An 18053-nucleotide genomic window follows, 5' to 3' on the forward strand; every position below is an offset into this window, starting at 1 on the left:
CATCTGTCCTGATGTTTGCATTTCACACAACTCCTCCCATTCCATCTGCATCCCCTCAGCTTTGCATTGTTGTCTCTCATTTGAGTTTCCTTTTGAAAGCATCCAAGCTATTTGCCTCAAGCACTTAAATTGGCTGCGAGTTTCACACACGTCAATTAGCGAATAAAGAAATTTCCCCATTTGATTGATTAGTAACAATTTACGACCCTCGTCTTCAACTCTCCCACAAGTGGAAACATTCCCACTTCCTACCCTGTCCAAACTATTCAAAATTTTTAAGACTTCTATTTGGTTTCCCCGAAGTCCTCTCCTTTCTAAAAAAAGTCCCAACTTATTCAATCTTTCCCTGTAGGGGTAATCTCTCACTTCTGGTGCCATCCATTTACATCTTTTTATGCGCTCTATCTGCTGCAACTGTGCCCTTTTAGTAATATTGAGACCATAACTGTGCATAGCATATTTTTCTTTGAGCAATAGTTCATTGAGGCTTACTGTTTGTTCATGCAAAGTATTGTTGTACTTAATGGGTTCAAGAAAATAATCTGCTCCTCATTTTTGAGACGGAATTCTTTATCTTAAAATACAGATCTATAGAAAATATTATTTTATATTAGAACATAAATGTTCAACATGGCACACTGCAGAAAGGCGTTGTGCTAAAAATAGACAACTGAACTCCTGGCATTGTACTACATTTCTGGGGCCTGCTTTTCCTCATTTCAATCCCAAGAGTGTAATATAAATGTTGAAACTAATTCAAACTTCAGCGGGAGAAGAAAACTCCAGAGGTCAAAACTATTCATAGAAATGTTATTAAGTGATGGCTGGAGCAAAACTGACTTTTGGAAATCAAAAAGCTATTTTTTTTGCCCAGCCCATCTGAAATGCAGGGCAGGGAAATCTGACCTCAGAAAAAAAAACACAATTTTCCTGTATTATTCATCCTAGTGGACAAAAGACTGCCAATCATTACTTACTGGTGTGAGTTTTGCATTGTGGAAATGTACCCATTAGAAATCAGTTCAAATTATCCAAATTCACTTTATCTAAAACCCAAACAACAGCTAATTAAATCAATAGCTTTCATCCCATCAGTGCAAGTTGGAATATAAATTATTGTAACTATTGATTAAATATTTTTCCATTCAACAATATTCTGTCCAAATTAAAAGCATTGGCATTAAGCTTGGCTCACTGGTAGACCACTCACTTCAATCAGAAAATCATGGGATCAAGTGCCCTCCAGAGGCCAATATCGAGATTGACACTCCAAAGCAGTACTGAGAGAGTGCTGCACTGTCGGAACTGCTCTCTTTGGGGTGGAATGTTATGGTCAAGATCTGCCCTCGCAGGTGGACATCAATGGTAACGTGGCATCGTCTGAAGAGCAGTGAAGGTTTAATTTGTCCTGGACAACGTTTTACCTTCAACTGAAAATGGATTATCTGGTCATTCATATACTGTATCTAAACTGGTCATTACATTTACCTGCATTACCAGAGTAACTACACTTTGCTGGCAACTTAAAATGTTGCAATGCCAATACCAAACTCAATGTCTCCCTGATGGGCAAATATTTCTTTTTATGAATATTTAGATTTTTAGAAAAATAACCAACAGGTCTTTGTAACCTTTCATTATCCCAGCTATAACCTTTATCTATCTTCTATCCTTTTGTTATGCCCAACTATAACCCCCTTAATGATGAATTCTAGCATCTTCCCCACGATAGACAAGAAGCGAACAGGCCTACAGTTTCCTGCTTTCTGCCCATCTCCCTTCTTGTCAATATTCCTCATCTCCACTCAAATTGATTCTACATTGTGATCATGAGAGTCAAAGTCATCTCTAACTATTGCTCCGATGTCATCTTTAATTAGGGTAGATTAATGGTTCAGTGTATACTTCCATCACAACATGAAACTTAAATATGCCTTTTCTATTCACAGATCCTAACCAACCTATTTATTTCCAGCACTTTGTTTGATTTCAGAGGTACAGCACTTGCAGTTTTTGTTAATTAGTTCCTTACCCACTTATTTTACATTACAGAATGTTCAGAGCAGCATATATAGTCGTTATGTACCTTCTGGTTTTGGTACCATCATGATAGGTAAGCTCCAATCACTGCAACTTTCTTCAATGATATCACTCTTAAGTATACTTTCAATCTACTTTTGAACCTGTGCCAACTCCAGTGGACTGAGTCTATATGGGTATTGCTTAGTTGGAACGGCATTTCCTATATCTACAATGTGCACAATTACTCCCATCTATCATTACCCAGGATAAATTCTACGCCTGAGAAAGGTAATTTATCCAGTACTCCTGCCACCACTTCACCATTTCTCACTGGATTCTCCAATCTTACTTTACATAACGGAACACTACTCCCTTCACCGTTAATTCCCCATATTACCACCTTTTCTGGCAATACTCCTTCCAAGCTACATATCACCTGATCTCTCACCATTAAAGATTGACTTGATCCTGTACCCCTCAAGATCTTAACCACTTTACTGACTCCATCTTGTATACGAGTAAACTGTACCCATACAAATAAAATCTTGAAAAAATATCTGACACTTGCTTAATAACCAACTCTGAACAGGCTGTACATTCTTTGCACTTCTTCAGCTTCAACCATGGTTTATTTTACCAATTTAATAAACCCCACCAGCTTATCCTGTTTTAACGCATCTGCCTTCCTAGTATGTTGCTTAAACTATCAACACTGTGGTTTTGTGTGTCCAACTTCATTACAATGAAAACATTTAAGGTCTTTTATCTCATTTCTACCTTCACATATTTCCTTCTGGGCAGCACGGTGGCACAGTGGCTAGCGCTGCAGCCTTGGAGCGCCAGGGACCTGGATTCGATTCCCAGTTGGGTCACTGGCTGCGCGGAGCCTGTACGTTTTCCCAGTGTCTGCGTGGGTTTCCTCCGGGTGCTCCGGTTTTCTCCCACAGTTCAAAAGAAGTGCTGGTTAGGTGAATTGGCCATGCACCTTATGATAACTCATGACCCTTTCAATCAACCTAATCAATCAATACCTCTGGGGAAAATCTCCATTCATAAACAAAAATCCATTAGCTCTATTCTAAGTCAACACTACATGGCTAAATGAGTAATTATCCTGCTCCCCCAGCATCTGAGCTGCATTCCTACCAGACATACCAACTGCCTGTAGAATAAAGCTGAATTTTTAAACATTCCGCTTCAACATAAAAAAAATCTGTACCAATTCCACTACTATCATCACAAATACAATAGAAAAATCTGGAAATAAACATCTAATGATGACCATGAAAACACTTGTTAAAAACCTATCACGAATGCCCTTTAGGGAAGGAAATCTGCCACCCTTACCTGGTCTGTCCTCCATGTGATCCACGGTAAATGCCTTCTGAAATGGCCTAGCAAGCCACTCAGTAGGTACGGGCGATAAATGCTGCCCCAGCCAGCAACATCCACATTCAATGAATAGAAAATAAATTTGAACCTATGGTTACTGAAGCTTTACACTGGGGCTTTTCCTCACCTAATGCCACATTGCCAGTATGAGAGAAAGTGAAATAGATAAACATTGTCTAGCAATTCTCATGCCCGATTCAAGGCCAATTCACTAAAATGAAGAGTACAAAATGAATAACGGTTTTGCTTACCTCCTTTTTTTCTTTTGATTCATTCTTTATTTGATCCCGTTGCCAGAGCTTTTTAACATTTTTCATCTGTGATTTTGATATAACTTCCCAGCGCTTAAAAAAAATTAAAATGTTAAATGCAGTCGTGTTATTATTGTAAATAGTACAGTGATGTCACCAAGAGAACAAGGACAAATTTCCAGCATTGTAATCATTGCTTCTCATCATCAAAAAAGAAAATGCTGGAAAATCTCAGGAGATCTGGCAGTGTCTATAAGGAGAGAAAAGAGCTGACGTTGAACATAGAACATTACAGCGCAGTACAGGCCCTTCGGCCCTCAATGTTGCGCCGACCTGTGAAACCAATCTAAAGCCCATCTAACCTACACTATTCCAGTATCATCCATATGTTTATCCAATGACCATTTAAATGCCCTTAATGTTGGCGAGTCCACTACTGTTGCAGGCAGGGCATTCCAGGCCCTTACTACTCTCTGAGTAAAGAACCTACCTCTGACATCTGTCCCATATCTATCACCCCTCAATTTAAAGCTATGTCCCCTCGTGCTAGCCATCACCATCTGTCCACCCTATCCAATCTTCTGATCATCTTGTATACCTCTATTAAGTCACCTCTTAACCTTCTTCTCTCTAACGAAAACAGCCTCAAGTCCCTCAGCCTTTCCTCATAAGACCTTCCCAGGCAACATCCTGGTAAATCTCCTCTGCACCCTTTCCAATGCTTCCACATCCTTCCTATAATGCGGTGACCAGAACTGTACGCAATACTCCAAGTGTGGCCGCACCAGAGTTTTGTACAGCTGCAACATGACCTCATGGCTCCGAAACTCAATCCCTCTACCAATAAAAGCTAACACACCATACGCCTTCTTAACAACCCTATCAACCTGGGTGCCAACTTTCAGGGATCTATGCACATGGACACCGAGATCTCTCTGCTCATCCATACTACCAAGTATCTTACCATTAGCCCAATACTCTGTATTCCTGTTACTCTTTCCAAAGTGAATCACCTCACACTTTTCCGCAGTAAACTCCATTTGCCACCTCTCAGCCCAGCTCTGCAGCTTATCTATGTCCCTCTGTAACCTGCAACATCCTTCTGCACTGTCCACAACTCCACCAACTTTAGTGTCATCTGCAAATTTACTAACCCATCCTTCTACACCCTCATCCAGGTCATTTATAAAACTGACAAACAGCAGTGGCCCCAAAACAGATCCTTGCGGTACACCTCTAGTAACTGAACTCCAGGATGAACATTTCCCATCAACCACCACCCTCTGTCTTCTTATAGCTAGCCAATTTCTGATCCAAACCGCTAAATCACCCTCAATCCCATGCCTCCGTATCTTCTGCAATAACTTACCGTGGGGAACCTTATCAAACGCTTTACTGAAATCCATATACACCACATCAACTGCTTTGCCCTTATCCACCTCTTTGGTCACCTTCTCAAAGAACTCAATAAGGTTTGTGAGGCACGACCTACCCTTCACAAAACCGTCTTGACTATCCCTAATCAATATAAATCCTATCTCTTATAATCCTTTCCAAAACTTTGCCCACAACAGAAGTAAGGCTCACTGGTCTAGAATTACCAGGGTTGTCTCTACCCCCCTTCTTGAACAAGGGGACAACATTTGCTATCCTCCAGTCTTCTGGCACTCTTCCTGTAGACAATGACAACATAAAGATCAAAGCCAAAGGCTCTGCAATCTCCTCCCTAACCTCCTAGAGAATCCTAGGATAAATTCCATCCGGCCAGGGGACTTATCTATTTTCACACTTTCCAGAATTGCTAACACCTCCTCCTTATGAACCTCAATTCCGTCTAGTCTACTAGCCTGTATCTCAGTATTCTCCTCGATAACATTGTCTTTTTCCTGTGTGAATACTGACGAAAAATATTCATTTAGCACCTCTCCTATCTCTTCGGACTCCATGCACAACTTTCCACTACTGTCCTTAACTGGCCCTAATCTTACCCTAGTCATTCTTTTATTCCTGACATACCTATAGAAAGCTTTAGGGTTTTCTTTGATCCTACCTGCCAAAGACTTCTCATGTCCCCTCCTGGCTCTTCTTAGCTCTCTCTTTAGGTCCTTCCTGGCTAACTTGTAACTCTCAAGTGCCCTAGCTGAGCCTTCACGTCTCATCTTTACATAAGTCTCCTTCTTCCTCTTCACAAGAGATTCAACTTCTTCAGTAAACCACAGTTCCCTCACTCGACCACTTCCTCCCTGCCTGACAGGTACATACTTATCAAGGACACGCAGTAGCTGTTCCTTGGACAAGCTCCACATTTCAATTGTGCCCATCCCCTGCAGTTTCCTTCCACATCCTATGCATCCTAAATCTTGCCTAACTGTATCATAATTTCCTTTCCCCCAGCTATAACTCTTGCCCTGCGGTATATACCTATCCCTTTCCACCGCTAAAGTAAACGTAACCGAATTGTGGTCACTATCACCAAAGTGTTCACCCTACCTCCAAATCTAACACCTGGCCTGGTTCATGACCCAGTACCAAATCCAATGTGGCCTCGCCTCTTGTTGGCCTATCTACATACTGTGTCAGGAAACCCTCCTGCACACATTGGACAAAGACTGACCCATCTAAAGTACTCAAACTATAGCTTTTCCAGTCAATATTTGTAAAGTTAAAGTCCCCCATAACAACTACCCTGTTACTTTCGCTCCTATCCAGAATCATCTTTGCAATCCTTTCCTCTACATCTCTGGAACTGAGTCCAGATGACCTTCTGTCAAAGTTAAAAAGCACAGAAAGTAGGAGATATTTATACTGTAGGGTGAGGGAATGAAAGATGAGTCATAGCCACAAAAATTGGACTGCTAATGGCAGTCCTGCTAAAATCTGGACTGCTAATGGCAGTCCATAGAGAGACTAAAAGGTGTGAATGGCCAATGACAGACAGGCTGAAATCAGAGGGTAAGCTGTGACAGATGAAAATGTGTGTGGGGGGTGGGGGGGGGGGGGATGGGTGGAAGAGAGATAAAAATTGAGAAAAGGGGAGAAAGGGAAGTAGAGGGGGAGAAAAGGTAAGGAAAGAGGGAATAAAATAGGGAGAACAAGGGGGGAAAGCAAAATAAAGAAAGACAATGAAGAAATAAAAGATGGAGAACAGTAAAAAAGATTAAATAAAATGAAAACAAAGGGGTTGAGGCTAATCATCTGAAGTTGTTGAATTCGATGTTGAGACTGGAAGGCTTATTTTTTTATTTTTTTATTTTAATCAGTCACAAGTAAGGCTTACATTAACATTGCAATGAAGTTACTGTGATATTCCCCGAGTCACCACACTCCGGCACCTGTTCGGGTCAATGCACCTAACCAGCATATCTTTCAGACTGTGGGAGGAAACTCATGAAGACACGGGGAGAACGTGCAAACTCCACACAGACAGTGACCCAAGCCGGGAATCAAACCCGGGTCCCTGGTGCTGTGAGGCAGCAGTGCTAACCACTGTGCCGCCTGTGCGGCTATAATGTGGCTAGCCGGAAGATGAGATGATATTCCTCCAGTTTGCGTTGAGCTTCACTGGAACATTGCAGCAAGCCAAGGACAGACATGTGGGCATGGGAGCAGGATCGTGTGTTAAAATGGCAAGCAACCGGAAGTTCAGGGTCCCGATTGCGCACAGACCGAAGGTGCTCAGCAAAGCGATCACCCAGTCTATGTTTGGTCTCTCCGATATAGAGGAGACCACATCAGCTCACTCAATTGGCAACTTCAGTAGCTTAATAACAAGGCAAGCAAAAACAAATACCCTGAGATACAAAGGTTTTTCCAATCTCTGAACGTCATCCAAATTAAAGAGCATGGTCACTTACAACATTAATGATTTTAAACTTCCATCACGTCTCTCTGGAGTATTTTCCCTGTAAATAGGGTGGTATGGCGACACAGCAGTTAGCACTGCTGCCTCACAGCGCCAGGAACCCAAGGGTTCGATTCTGGCCTTGGGTGACTGTCTATGTGGAGTTTGGACATTCTCCCTGTGTGTCTGCAGGGGTTTCCTCTGGGTGCTCCGATTTCATCCCACAGTCCAAAGATGCGCAGGTTAGATGGATTGGTCACGCTGAATTGCTCCTTAGCATCCAAAGATGTGTAAGTTAGGTGGAATCAGCCATGGTAAATATGTGGGGTTACAGGCATTGGTGGGAGGAGGGGACCTGAATGGGAGGCTCTTTCAGAGAGTTGTGCAGACTCAATGGGCTGAATGGCCTATTTCCACACTGTAGGGATTCTATTCTATGAAATGTAAGTTTAGGTCCTTGGTCTTAAAACTTGGTCACTTAAAAGGCCAGAATCATCTTGGTTAATGAGTCCTTTTTAATGTTTACCTTTTTTGGAAGTGGATGACCAAAACAGCAAGCAATATTCCAGAAGTGATCTGTAAATGTCAGCATGTCTTGCTCTGATTGGTACTTCAACAGTCTCCAGATGTATGTCATCACCAGTTTGCCTTATGTTTGCCTCAAATTAGGCTGGGTTTCATATTCCCTGATGACAGTGGGGGCAAGTAAAATTGAGCAGTGGCTCGACGAATCTGAAATTTGATGGGTGGGGAAATGTCTGTGACAGGTGGACCTGTCTGTCCTGATGTTTACTGAGGGCAATAAGTGGCCAATTAATGGCAACTAATACACCCACAACTATTTTAGGTGTGGCAGTGGCCATAGCTGCACAGCTGGTGCCAGGCAAGTGGAGAGGGGGGAACCTTCTTTGCAAGTCCCCTGCCCCCATCACAGGCACCAACCCTACTTCCTTTATCCTCTGCCTTGGCCTTTCAAACTCGGCCCCCCGCACACATCACCTGAGCCTGCAGTCCTGGTTCCGCCAAATCTCAGACGTACCTCTGAGGCTGGGTTCCTCTGTCAGGTCTGGTGGTAGTCCCAACAGACGTCACACGTCCACCTGCTAGAACTGCAGGACAGAAGGTTATCCAATTGGTCGACAGGTCTTGAAGGTAGGACTTCCTCTCAAATCGGGGTGGAAGTCTCATCTTGTATTAATTAACACTACTTCCTGCTTTAAATTGCTGCAGGGCAGCTGGCAGTATTGCAGATAAATCATTTTGGCTGGACCAACCTCTCTCTGTAAATTTTAAGGGTGCCACTATTTTAAAAGCAACTGATTATGTCTAAGTGAGACAAGGCTTAAGTGTCCCTACTTATAACTAGACTATCGCAAAAGAGGGGACTCTCATTGAATCCCTTCTTTTGAAGTTTTAATGGCATTGTTCCTGTAAGACACTTGTCCGGACCCTGTGGTTTGCCTAAATACACCTACATCAGAATATTTTCAATAGGGCTTAAGAGGGTTTTCGGGTGTGGGTAGAAGATCCAAGAAGTTAGTTGGGCTGAAGAAAGGTTAAGCTATTTTATGTCCAAGTAGAAGGGAAAATTGTAATAAGTACATTGAAACTAGAAGCAGAAGTAGGCAATTCAGGCCATAAAGCCTGCTCCGCCATTCATTTTGATCATGGCTGATCATCAAACTCAATATCCTGATTTCTCCCTTCCTCTCATATCCTTTGATCCTTTTGATCCCACATGCCAATAGTTACTTTAATAGACAAATTTGTAAGCAGAGAAATACAGTACAAGTCAACAAAAAAAAATGTTTGCAGGATAGATACAGTTGAGAAGATGCCAACTAAAGATGACAATAAAATCACCACAAACATAGGTCAAAGGTGAATCAAGGACATAACCATGGAAGGCATAACATCCAAAGTCACATTCAGTTTACTGCCCAAGTGAGTGTACAAAGTTATACACAGAACGTCCAAGGAATAATTTTAATATCAGAAGCTGACTAAGGTGTTGCAAATAGACAGTGGACTTAAGCTTATATGTAATTTTGCAGTTTGAATGTGAGCTTGTTGTATTGTAATTAAGCAAATCCCAGCGAGTGCTAAAATAGTCAGAATTGTTTAATGTAAGTTTACCATTGTTGATGAGGTGGTTTGGATTTTATTCACATATTAATCAACAGAAAATTTTAATCACCAATATGGAATGTGGTGATGATTTAAATCATATTATTGCCACATTAGTCAAATAGTGTTAGTCGCGTACCTCTGGTTCAATCTGCAGTGCTTCTGAAAAGAAACAAGTCGCACTTCACTCGGCATTTGGAATCATATGGTTCCTCAAGGAAAATAGTTAATCTCAATTTTAATGTCTATGATATTCATTATTTATGGGGGTTAGTTAACACAGTTGGCTAGATCTCTCGTATTCAACATAATGCCAATAGCGTGGGCTTAATTCCCATTCTGGCTGAGATAGTCTTGAGACCTGACTCCTTGTCCCTGACAATGAAAGGCAATGGCAAACCACCCTTGACAAAAACTATCCAGGGAATGGCTCAGGGTGAAACCTCAGTGGATAATCTAACAAGGACATGCCTTGGGCAGAATAAATAAATGAATTTTATGCATACATAAGCAAGATAGAAATTAGATGAAGTAGATATACAAGACATGTAGGTTAAAAGCTAAATACTTATATACGATGTTTGATATCCTTCAACTAATGCATTATCTTCGACTTTTCTAATACACGAGTTGCAAAATGCATTTAGATTTCCTACAAATCAATTGCAGCTTTTCTCCTGCTCCAATCACGATCACAGACCAAAAAATCAAACCAGGAACATTTTGCTGCTTGTTTCTAGCCAGCATGCTAACTATTGATCTGGCCTCATATTCAAATAGATCACGTGGAAATATTGATGAAAGCACCTTTACATAAAAAAAATTGGAAATACCTCATTTTCCTTTTGGGAATCCACATAGATAGTTGGGAATGGCTCCTTCCCTGCAGCTTGTAAGGCCTAAAAAATGTGCAGAAACATAATCAATTCACAAGCTACACAAGTGTTCAGTAAAACAAGGAAGAATTTCTTTTTATAGCTATCACTGACTGAAAGTTTACCTGAAGAACTGTTTTAAATGGTTTGTCCTTCGTCCCTGTACCAATTGCATCATCTCCTTCACGACCAGAGACATATAATTCACCTGTAAAATATTAAAGTTAAAAATCTTAGTTTTGTAGCTAGAAGTGTTAGAGATCTATAGAATCTGGTGAACTGGTGCGGCAACAATAATCTCTCCCTCAATGTCAACAAAACGAAGGAGTTTGTCATCGACTTCAGGAAGCATAAAAGAGAACATGCCCCTGTCTACATCAATGGGGACGAAGTAGAAAGGGTCGAGAGTTTCAGGTTTATAGGTGTCCAGATCACCAACAACCTGTCCTGGTCCCCCCATGCTGACACTATAGTTAAGAAATCCCACCAATGCCTCTACTTTCTCAGAAGACTAAGGAAATTTGGCATGTCAGCTACGACTCTCACCAACTTTTACAGATGTACCACAGAAAGCATTCTTTCTGTTGTATCACAGCTTGGTATGGTTCCTGCTCTGCCCAAGACTGCAAGAAACTACAAACGGTCGTGAATGTAGCCCAATCCATTATGCAAACCAGTCTCCCATCCATTGACTCTGTCTACACTTCCCACTACCTCGGCAAAACAGCCAGCATAATTAACGACCCCACGCACCCCGGACATTCTCTCTTCCACCTTCTTCCTTCGGGAAAAAGATACAAAAGTCTGAGGTCACGTACCAACCGACTCAAGAATAGCTTCTTCCCTGCTGCTGTCAGACTTTTGAATGGACTTATCTTGCATTAAGTTGATCTTTCTCTACACCTTAGCTATGACTGTAACACTACATTCTGCACTCTCTCGTTTCCTTCTCTATGAACGGTATGCTTTGTCTGTATAGCGCGCAAGAAACAATACGTTTCACTATATGTTAATACATGTGACAATAATAAATCAAATCAAAATTTTTGTAAATATAACAAAAAAAGACTTGCATTTATAACAATAACACCCCAAGAAACATTGAGTAATTTAGGTCCTATTTAAGTAGGTTTTGTAACAATATATATTTTTTGAATGATAGAGTCCCTACAGTACAGAAAGAGGCCATTCGGCCCATCGAGTCTGCACCGACCACAATCCCACCCAGGCCCTACCTCCATATCCCTACATATTTTACCCACTAATCCCTCTAACCTACTCATCTCGGGACACTAAGGGGCAATTTTAGCATGGCCAATCAACCTAACCCGCACATCTTTGGACTGCGGGAGGAAACTGGAGCACCCGGAGGAAACCCACGCAGACACGAGGAGAATGTGCAAACTCCACACAGTCAGTGACCCAAGCCGGGAATCGAACCCAGGTCCCTGAAGCTGTGAAGCAGCAATGCTAACCACTGTGCTACCGTGCCGCCCAGTCATAGAATTGTGCAGCACAGAAACAAGCCCTTTGGCCCACCACATCCATGCCGACTATAATACCAATCTATACTAATCCCATTTACCAGCACTTGGTCCATAGCCTAATATGCCTTGGTGATTTAAGTGCTCAACTTCTTAAAAGTTGTGAGAGTACCTGCCTCCACCACCCTCTCAGGCAGCGCGTGCCATATTTCCACCTCCCTCCGGGTGAAAAAACCTTTCCTCAGGTCCCCACTAAACCACTTACTCCTCACCTTAAACCTATGCCCTATGGTCTTAGACACCTCTGCCACAAAGGAAAAGTTTCTACGATCTATCTTATCTATCCCTCTCATAACTTTGTATACCTTTATCAGGTACCCCCTCAGCCTCCTCTGCTCCAAGGAAAAGAAACACATCCTATACCGTGTCTCCTCATAGCTGAAACTTTCCATCCCAGGCAACACCCTGGTGAATCTCCTCTGCAGCCCATCCAACGCAATCACATCCTTCCGAAAGCAGAACTGCACATAATACTCCATCTCTGGCCTAACCAATGTTTTATAAAGTTGTACCCTGCTCCTATATTCTATGCCCTGGCTAATAAAGGCAAGCATTCCAATGCCTTCTTCACCACCCCATCTACCTGTGCTGCCACCTTCAGGGACCTATGGACATGAACACCAAGGTGCCTTTGCTCCTTAATACTTCCTCGGGACCTGCCGTTCATTGTGTATATCCTACCTTTATCAGACCTCACAAAACGTATCACCTCACTCTTATCAGGATTAAATTCCAACTGCCATTGCTCTGCCCAATTTACCAGCTAAACAATATCGGTCTCTAGCCTAAGTTCTATCAACAATGCCCCCAATTTTCATATCATCTGCAAACTTACTAATCATACTTTATACATTCACATCTAAGTCATTAAAGTCTCTAACAAACACCAAGGGTCCCAGCACTGATCCCTGTGGTATACTGCTGGTCATAGGCTTCCAATCACAAAAGCAACCCTCCATCATCACCTTTTGCCTCTTATTAACAAGCCAATTTTGGATCCAATTTGCCAACTTACCTTGGATACAGCATTCCATGTTGGATCTTGTCAAAGGTCTTACTAAAGTCCATGTAAACCACATCAACTGTGCTACCCTCTCCAATATATTTAGTTACCTTTTCAAAAAACTCAATTCAGTTAGTTTGACAGGATTTCCCACCAACAAATCCATGTTGACTATCTCTGATCAATGTCTGCCTTTCTAAGTGTTGATTAATCATGTCCCTCAAATTTTATTCGATAATTTCCCTACCACTGATGTTAGACTAATTGATCTGTGATTACCTGGCTGATCACTGCTGCCCTTCTTGAATAAAGTCACAGAAACAGCAATAAGATGAATAAACAATTAAGCAGCTTCTGGAGCTGTTGATCGAGGGAAAATCTTGACGTACGGGAAAGGGAAGGGAAGAGCTCGTCATGTGCGGAACGGTTGAGGACTCTGGGTCTGTACTCGTTGGAGTTTAGAAGGATGCGGGGGGATCTTGTTGAAACTTACAGGATCCTGCGAGACCTGGATCGAGTGGACATGGAGAGGATGTTTCCACTAGTAGGAAAAGCTAGAACCAGAGGGCACAACCTCAGGCTAAAGGGACGATCCTTTAAAACAGAGATGAGGAGGAATTCCTTCAGCCAGAGAGTGGTGAATCTGTGGAATTCTTTGCCGCAGAAGGCTGTAGAGGCCAGGTCATTGTGTGCCTTTAAGACAGAGATAGATAGGTTCTTGATTAATAAAGGGTTATGGGGAAAAGACAGGAGAATGGGGATGAGAAAAATATCAGCCATGATTGAAGGGCGGAGCAGACTCGATGGGCCGAGTGGCCTAATTCTGCTCCGATGTCTTATGGTCTTAAAATAACAGGACACTAGAAGAGTAGTTGCTCCTCTACTAATTGTGCACGAGACCCTTAACAAAATAAACACCAAAATGGACAAGACATTCCTTGATTTAAACAAGGGTGCAACACCTATAATGCAGATTCCCTTATCTTTGCACCAAAATCAGTCTGGATTATATGGTCAATCGGTATTGTATTATAGTAGTTACATTACTGAATATGAAGTAATTCAGAGGTCTGAACTAATGGTCAAGGGATGCATTCAAATCCCACTAAAGCAGATGGAAAACCTATATAAAGTTAACTATTTAAACGTGGAATAAAAATTAGCTTCAGTAATGGCTACCATGAATCTATCAGATTCTCATAAAAGTCCATCTGGTTCAGCAATCTCCTTCAGGGAAGGAAATCTGTTGACCTTAACCTGACTACAAGTGACTCTGGATCCAGAACAATGTCATTGCTTCTGAACTAACCCTGGAAATGGCCTGGACCAAGGCACTAGATCGTACAAAGTCTGTATAATTGGGTTGCTTTGCTTCTTACCACAGCTGGTAAATTGTGGAAGAAGCAAACATTTTACTGAAGAGATATAAATGATTGTCACAGTGATCCAAATATAGGCCAATGATGTTAATTATAGTCAATGCACCAAAAACTCTCCATGCTTACTTTCCCAAAGTACATGTACACTACAAGAGATGGATGCTTCACTTTTTAAAATTCACTTTCGGAACATGAGCATTGCCAATTAGGTGAGCATTTATGCTCCATCTCTAATTGCCCTGGAAAAGGTAGGATAAGTCACATTCTTGAACCACTGCAGCCCATGTGATGAAGATACAACCACAATGCTATTCGGAAGGGAGCTCCAGGACTTTGATTCAGTGAAGGAACGGCAATATAGTTCCAAGTCAGGATGTTGTGTGGCTTGGAGAGGAACTTGTGGTGGTGTATGGTGCTTTCATACACTTACTGACCTTGTCCTTCTCCTAGGTCAATGGTTCCCAAAGGGTGCGGCAAGAGAGGATGGCAAGTGTGGCGGGAAGATTCAAGGACAATCAAAGAAACATTTAAACATGGATTAGATATTTTTCCAAAGTGATTGTTTTATACTTTCTGGATGTCCCATTATCATATTATAAAGTAGTTGTGTTCTATGTTATGAATCAAGCACTTGTAGTTGTTATTTTTTTGTTTTTGAATGTATTTCTTATCAATAAAAAATTTGGTGTGGCGCGAGCAAATTTTTATTCCGAAAGTGCGGTCCAGTGAAAAAAGTTTGGGAACCACTGTCCTAGGTGATAGGGAGTCAAGGGGTTGAAGATGCTGTTGATGAGCAGAAGAGGCACAGAAGGGACATTTTTGGCCCTTTGGGACCAATTCAAGATTCCATCGAACAACCAAATTAGGTCCCAAAAGAGAAAATACTGGAAAATCTCAGCAGGTCTGGCAGCATTTGTAAGGAGAGAAAAGAGCTGACGTTCTGAGTCCAGATGACCTTCTGTCAAAGCTTTGACAAACGGTCAGCTGGACTCGAAATCTGCTGTGCCTTTCCAGACCTGCTGAGATTTTCCAGCATTTTCTCTTTTGGTTTCAGATTCCAGCATCCACAGTAATTTGCTTTTAATCAAGTTAGGTCCTTTCCCAGGGCTATGCCGATAACCCTACAAATTTATTTTCCTTATTTTGGTATCGAATTTCCTTTTGAAATCATCAATCCTGTTCACCTCCAGAATGCCTACAGACCAAGAACTGCAAATGCAAGAATGCGTCGAATTTGATGCTGTATTTCAGTATGTTGTATTTTTGCTGATTTAGAGAGAACAGTCACATTGCAGTATAATTGATAGCGATGGGGAAAGAGCAAAATTATGAATCAGAGTTATGCTGTTGTTCATCAGCAACTAAAAACAATAAATGCCTCCTCAACTTGTTTCAAAATTGCAGGTTTTATGGCTTGAAGAATCTCCTCCTCTTGCAGAGACATGCATTTTCGCACGTACTTGTGGTGGTTTGGTCCTTTTCTGATGTGCAAACCCAAACAACTGCTCCACTGCCTGCCTTGTTGAAACTAGCTAAACCAAACAGACTGGGGATTTTCCAGTATTTCCACTTTTGGTTTCAGATTGAGAATTGAGTCTGATACCCTCTTTTTTTTTTTTTATAGAAACCCTACAGTGCAGAAGGAGGCCATTCGGCCCATCGAGTCTGCACCGACCACAATCCCACCCAGGCCCTACCCCCACATATTTACCCGCTAATCCCTCTAACCTACGCATCCCAGGACTCTAAGGGGCAATTTTTTTAACCTGGCCAATCAACCTAACCCGCACATCTTTGGACTGTGGGAGGAAACCGGAGCACCCGGAGGAAACCCACGCAGACACGAGGAGAATGTGCAAACTCCACACAGACAGTGACCCGAGCCGAGAATCGAACCTGGGACCCTGGAGCTGTGACCCTGGACCCTGGTCTGTATGGTTCTGTTACTCGGTGCCTTTACTAACTAACCTCAGAGGGAACTGTTTAATAACATCTCTAAAACCCCTGTGATACATTTGAGTGTCCAAGAACATAGCAAAATCCATAGTACAAATCTAACGCATGTTCTGCAGCATCCCCAGTTTTAACAAGAGGGAACGCATTTCATTCCACTCCACATATTAGTCCATTCCAATGTTTAATCAGCTAGCCACCGAATCCCCTTTTTAAGAAATAAGGGTGGCTACATTCCTGTTTGTGTGGGGTTGAGTGCCAATCCTTGGTTTGTGTGGGTGGGTGCACCCTGATTTGTACGCATACTCTATCCAGACTCCTCATAATTTTATACACTTTATGGTGTGTGTTCACTACACTGATGGGTGCTGAGGTTGATGATTCAAGCTACAGTTCTTTCACACCCAGTTGACCCTGAACAAAAACCAAAACCCGAGGAGGTGCTTTCCATTCTGACAGCAGGGACAGTTTTAGCATTTTCTAGCCTCACGCCCTACACTGTACCAACCGGGGATGGGAGGAGAGAATCACAACATACCAACCGGGGATACCTACAATGTACCAACCTGGAAGCACCCACGCTGTACCAACCAGGGGGGCATCCACACCCTGTACCAACAAGGGGGGTACCCACTCCACACCAACCAGGGGGGTATGCACACCATACCAACTAGGGGGACACCCACACTGTACCAACCGGGAGGGGCACCCACACTGTACCAACTGGGAGGGGCACCCACACCGTACCAACCCAGAGGGGGGCACCCACACCGTACCAACCCAGAGGGGGGCACCCACACCGTACCAACCCAGAGGGGGGCACCCACACCGTACCAACCCAGAGGGGGGCACCCACACCGTACCAACCCAGAGGGGGGCACCCACACCGTACCAACCCAGAGGGGAACGGACACCATACCAAGCGGGTAACACCCAAACTCAAGGGCAAATCTGCTCCTTACCCAACGACAGCTTCTCCGCCTCCTGACTGATGTCCCCGGAAGACATTTTAAGGGTTTTCCTTTTCGTTCACTACCTTCCCTGGCCCAGGGCTGCCGCTGCCGCTACCGCTGCACTCGCTCTGCGGAACAGCAGCCTCCCAGTACCGGCACGATCTGTCTGACCGGCCGACGAGGGGGAGGGGCGACATCCGGCCCCGCCTCCTCCCCATTCCCCAGCCGCTGATTGGACAGAGTGGCCCCGCGCCACGACGTACAGGTGTCAATCAGGGGCCGCGCCTGCCCAATACCGAGGAGGCCGCGCTTGCGCGTTGCCGAGAAGGCTGATTGCATCAGTGAGAGAAAGATAAAGGGTGAGGCTGGCGGAGGATTGCATCAGATCGGGCAGGACTCTACTTACTCTCGCTGCCTAGGGACAACCAGAGAGGGAGGATGTAGAAATCACAACAGAGCTGGAATTTACCCTCTCCACCTGAGTAGCAGTGTCAAAGTCACCCTCCCTCTATCTATGGTCCTTCACTGTAGCTGCACTAACCCTATCCCAGCATCAGTCCTGTGCTGCGCTCCCAGCTCAAACTGAGCAATCAGTCCAACTCCAGACATATGAGCATATAATCTAAAGTGAAGAAACCCTTCAGTACTGAAGGAGGCCATTCAGTCCATCGAGTCTGCACCAACAACAATCTCACCTAGGCCCTATCCCCGTA

At 43.1% G+C, this 18053-nt stretch overlaps 1 protein-coding gene across 1 annotated transcript in view; it reads right to left on the bottom strand.

Moving 5' to 3' along the window:
- Window positions 1–17545, bottom strand: part of nars1 (asparaginyl-tRNA synthetase 1) — a 43244-nt gene extending 25699 nt beyond the window's left edge. The window contains exons 1-4 of the mRNA XM_078219935.1: window positions 17350–17545; window positions 10634–10716; window positions 10467–10532; window positions 3666–3758 (exon numbers count right to left, since the gene is read on the bottom strand). Of these exons, the coding sequence (XP_078076061.1) occupies window positions 3666–3758; window positions 10467–10532; window positions 10634–10716; window positions 17350–17395 (288 nt within the window). The 5' untranslated portion in view covers window positions 17396–17545. The remainder of the gene's footprint in view (window positions 1–3665; window positions 3759–10466; window positions 10533–10633; window positions 10717–17349) is intronic.
- Window positions 17546–18053: the final 508 nt, after the last annotated feature.

The sequence above is a fragment of the Mustelus asterias genome, chromosome 1 (assembly GCF_964213995.1).
Source record: "Mustelus asterias chromosome 1, sMusAst1.hap1.1, whole genome shotgun sequence".
Taxonomy (NCBI): Eukaryota; Metazoa; Chordata; class Chondrichthyes; order Carcharhiniformes; family Triakidae; genus Mustelus; species Mustelus asterias.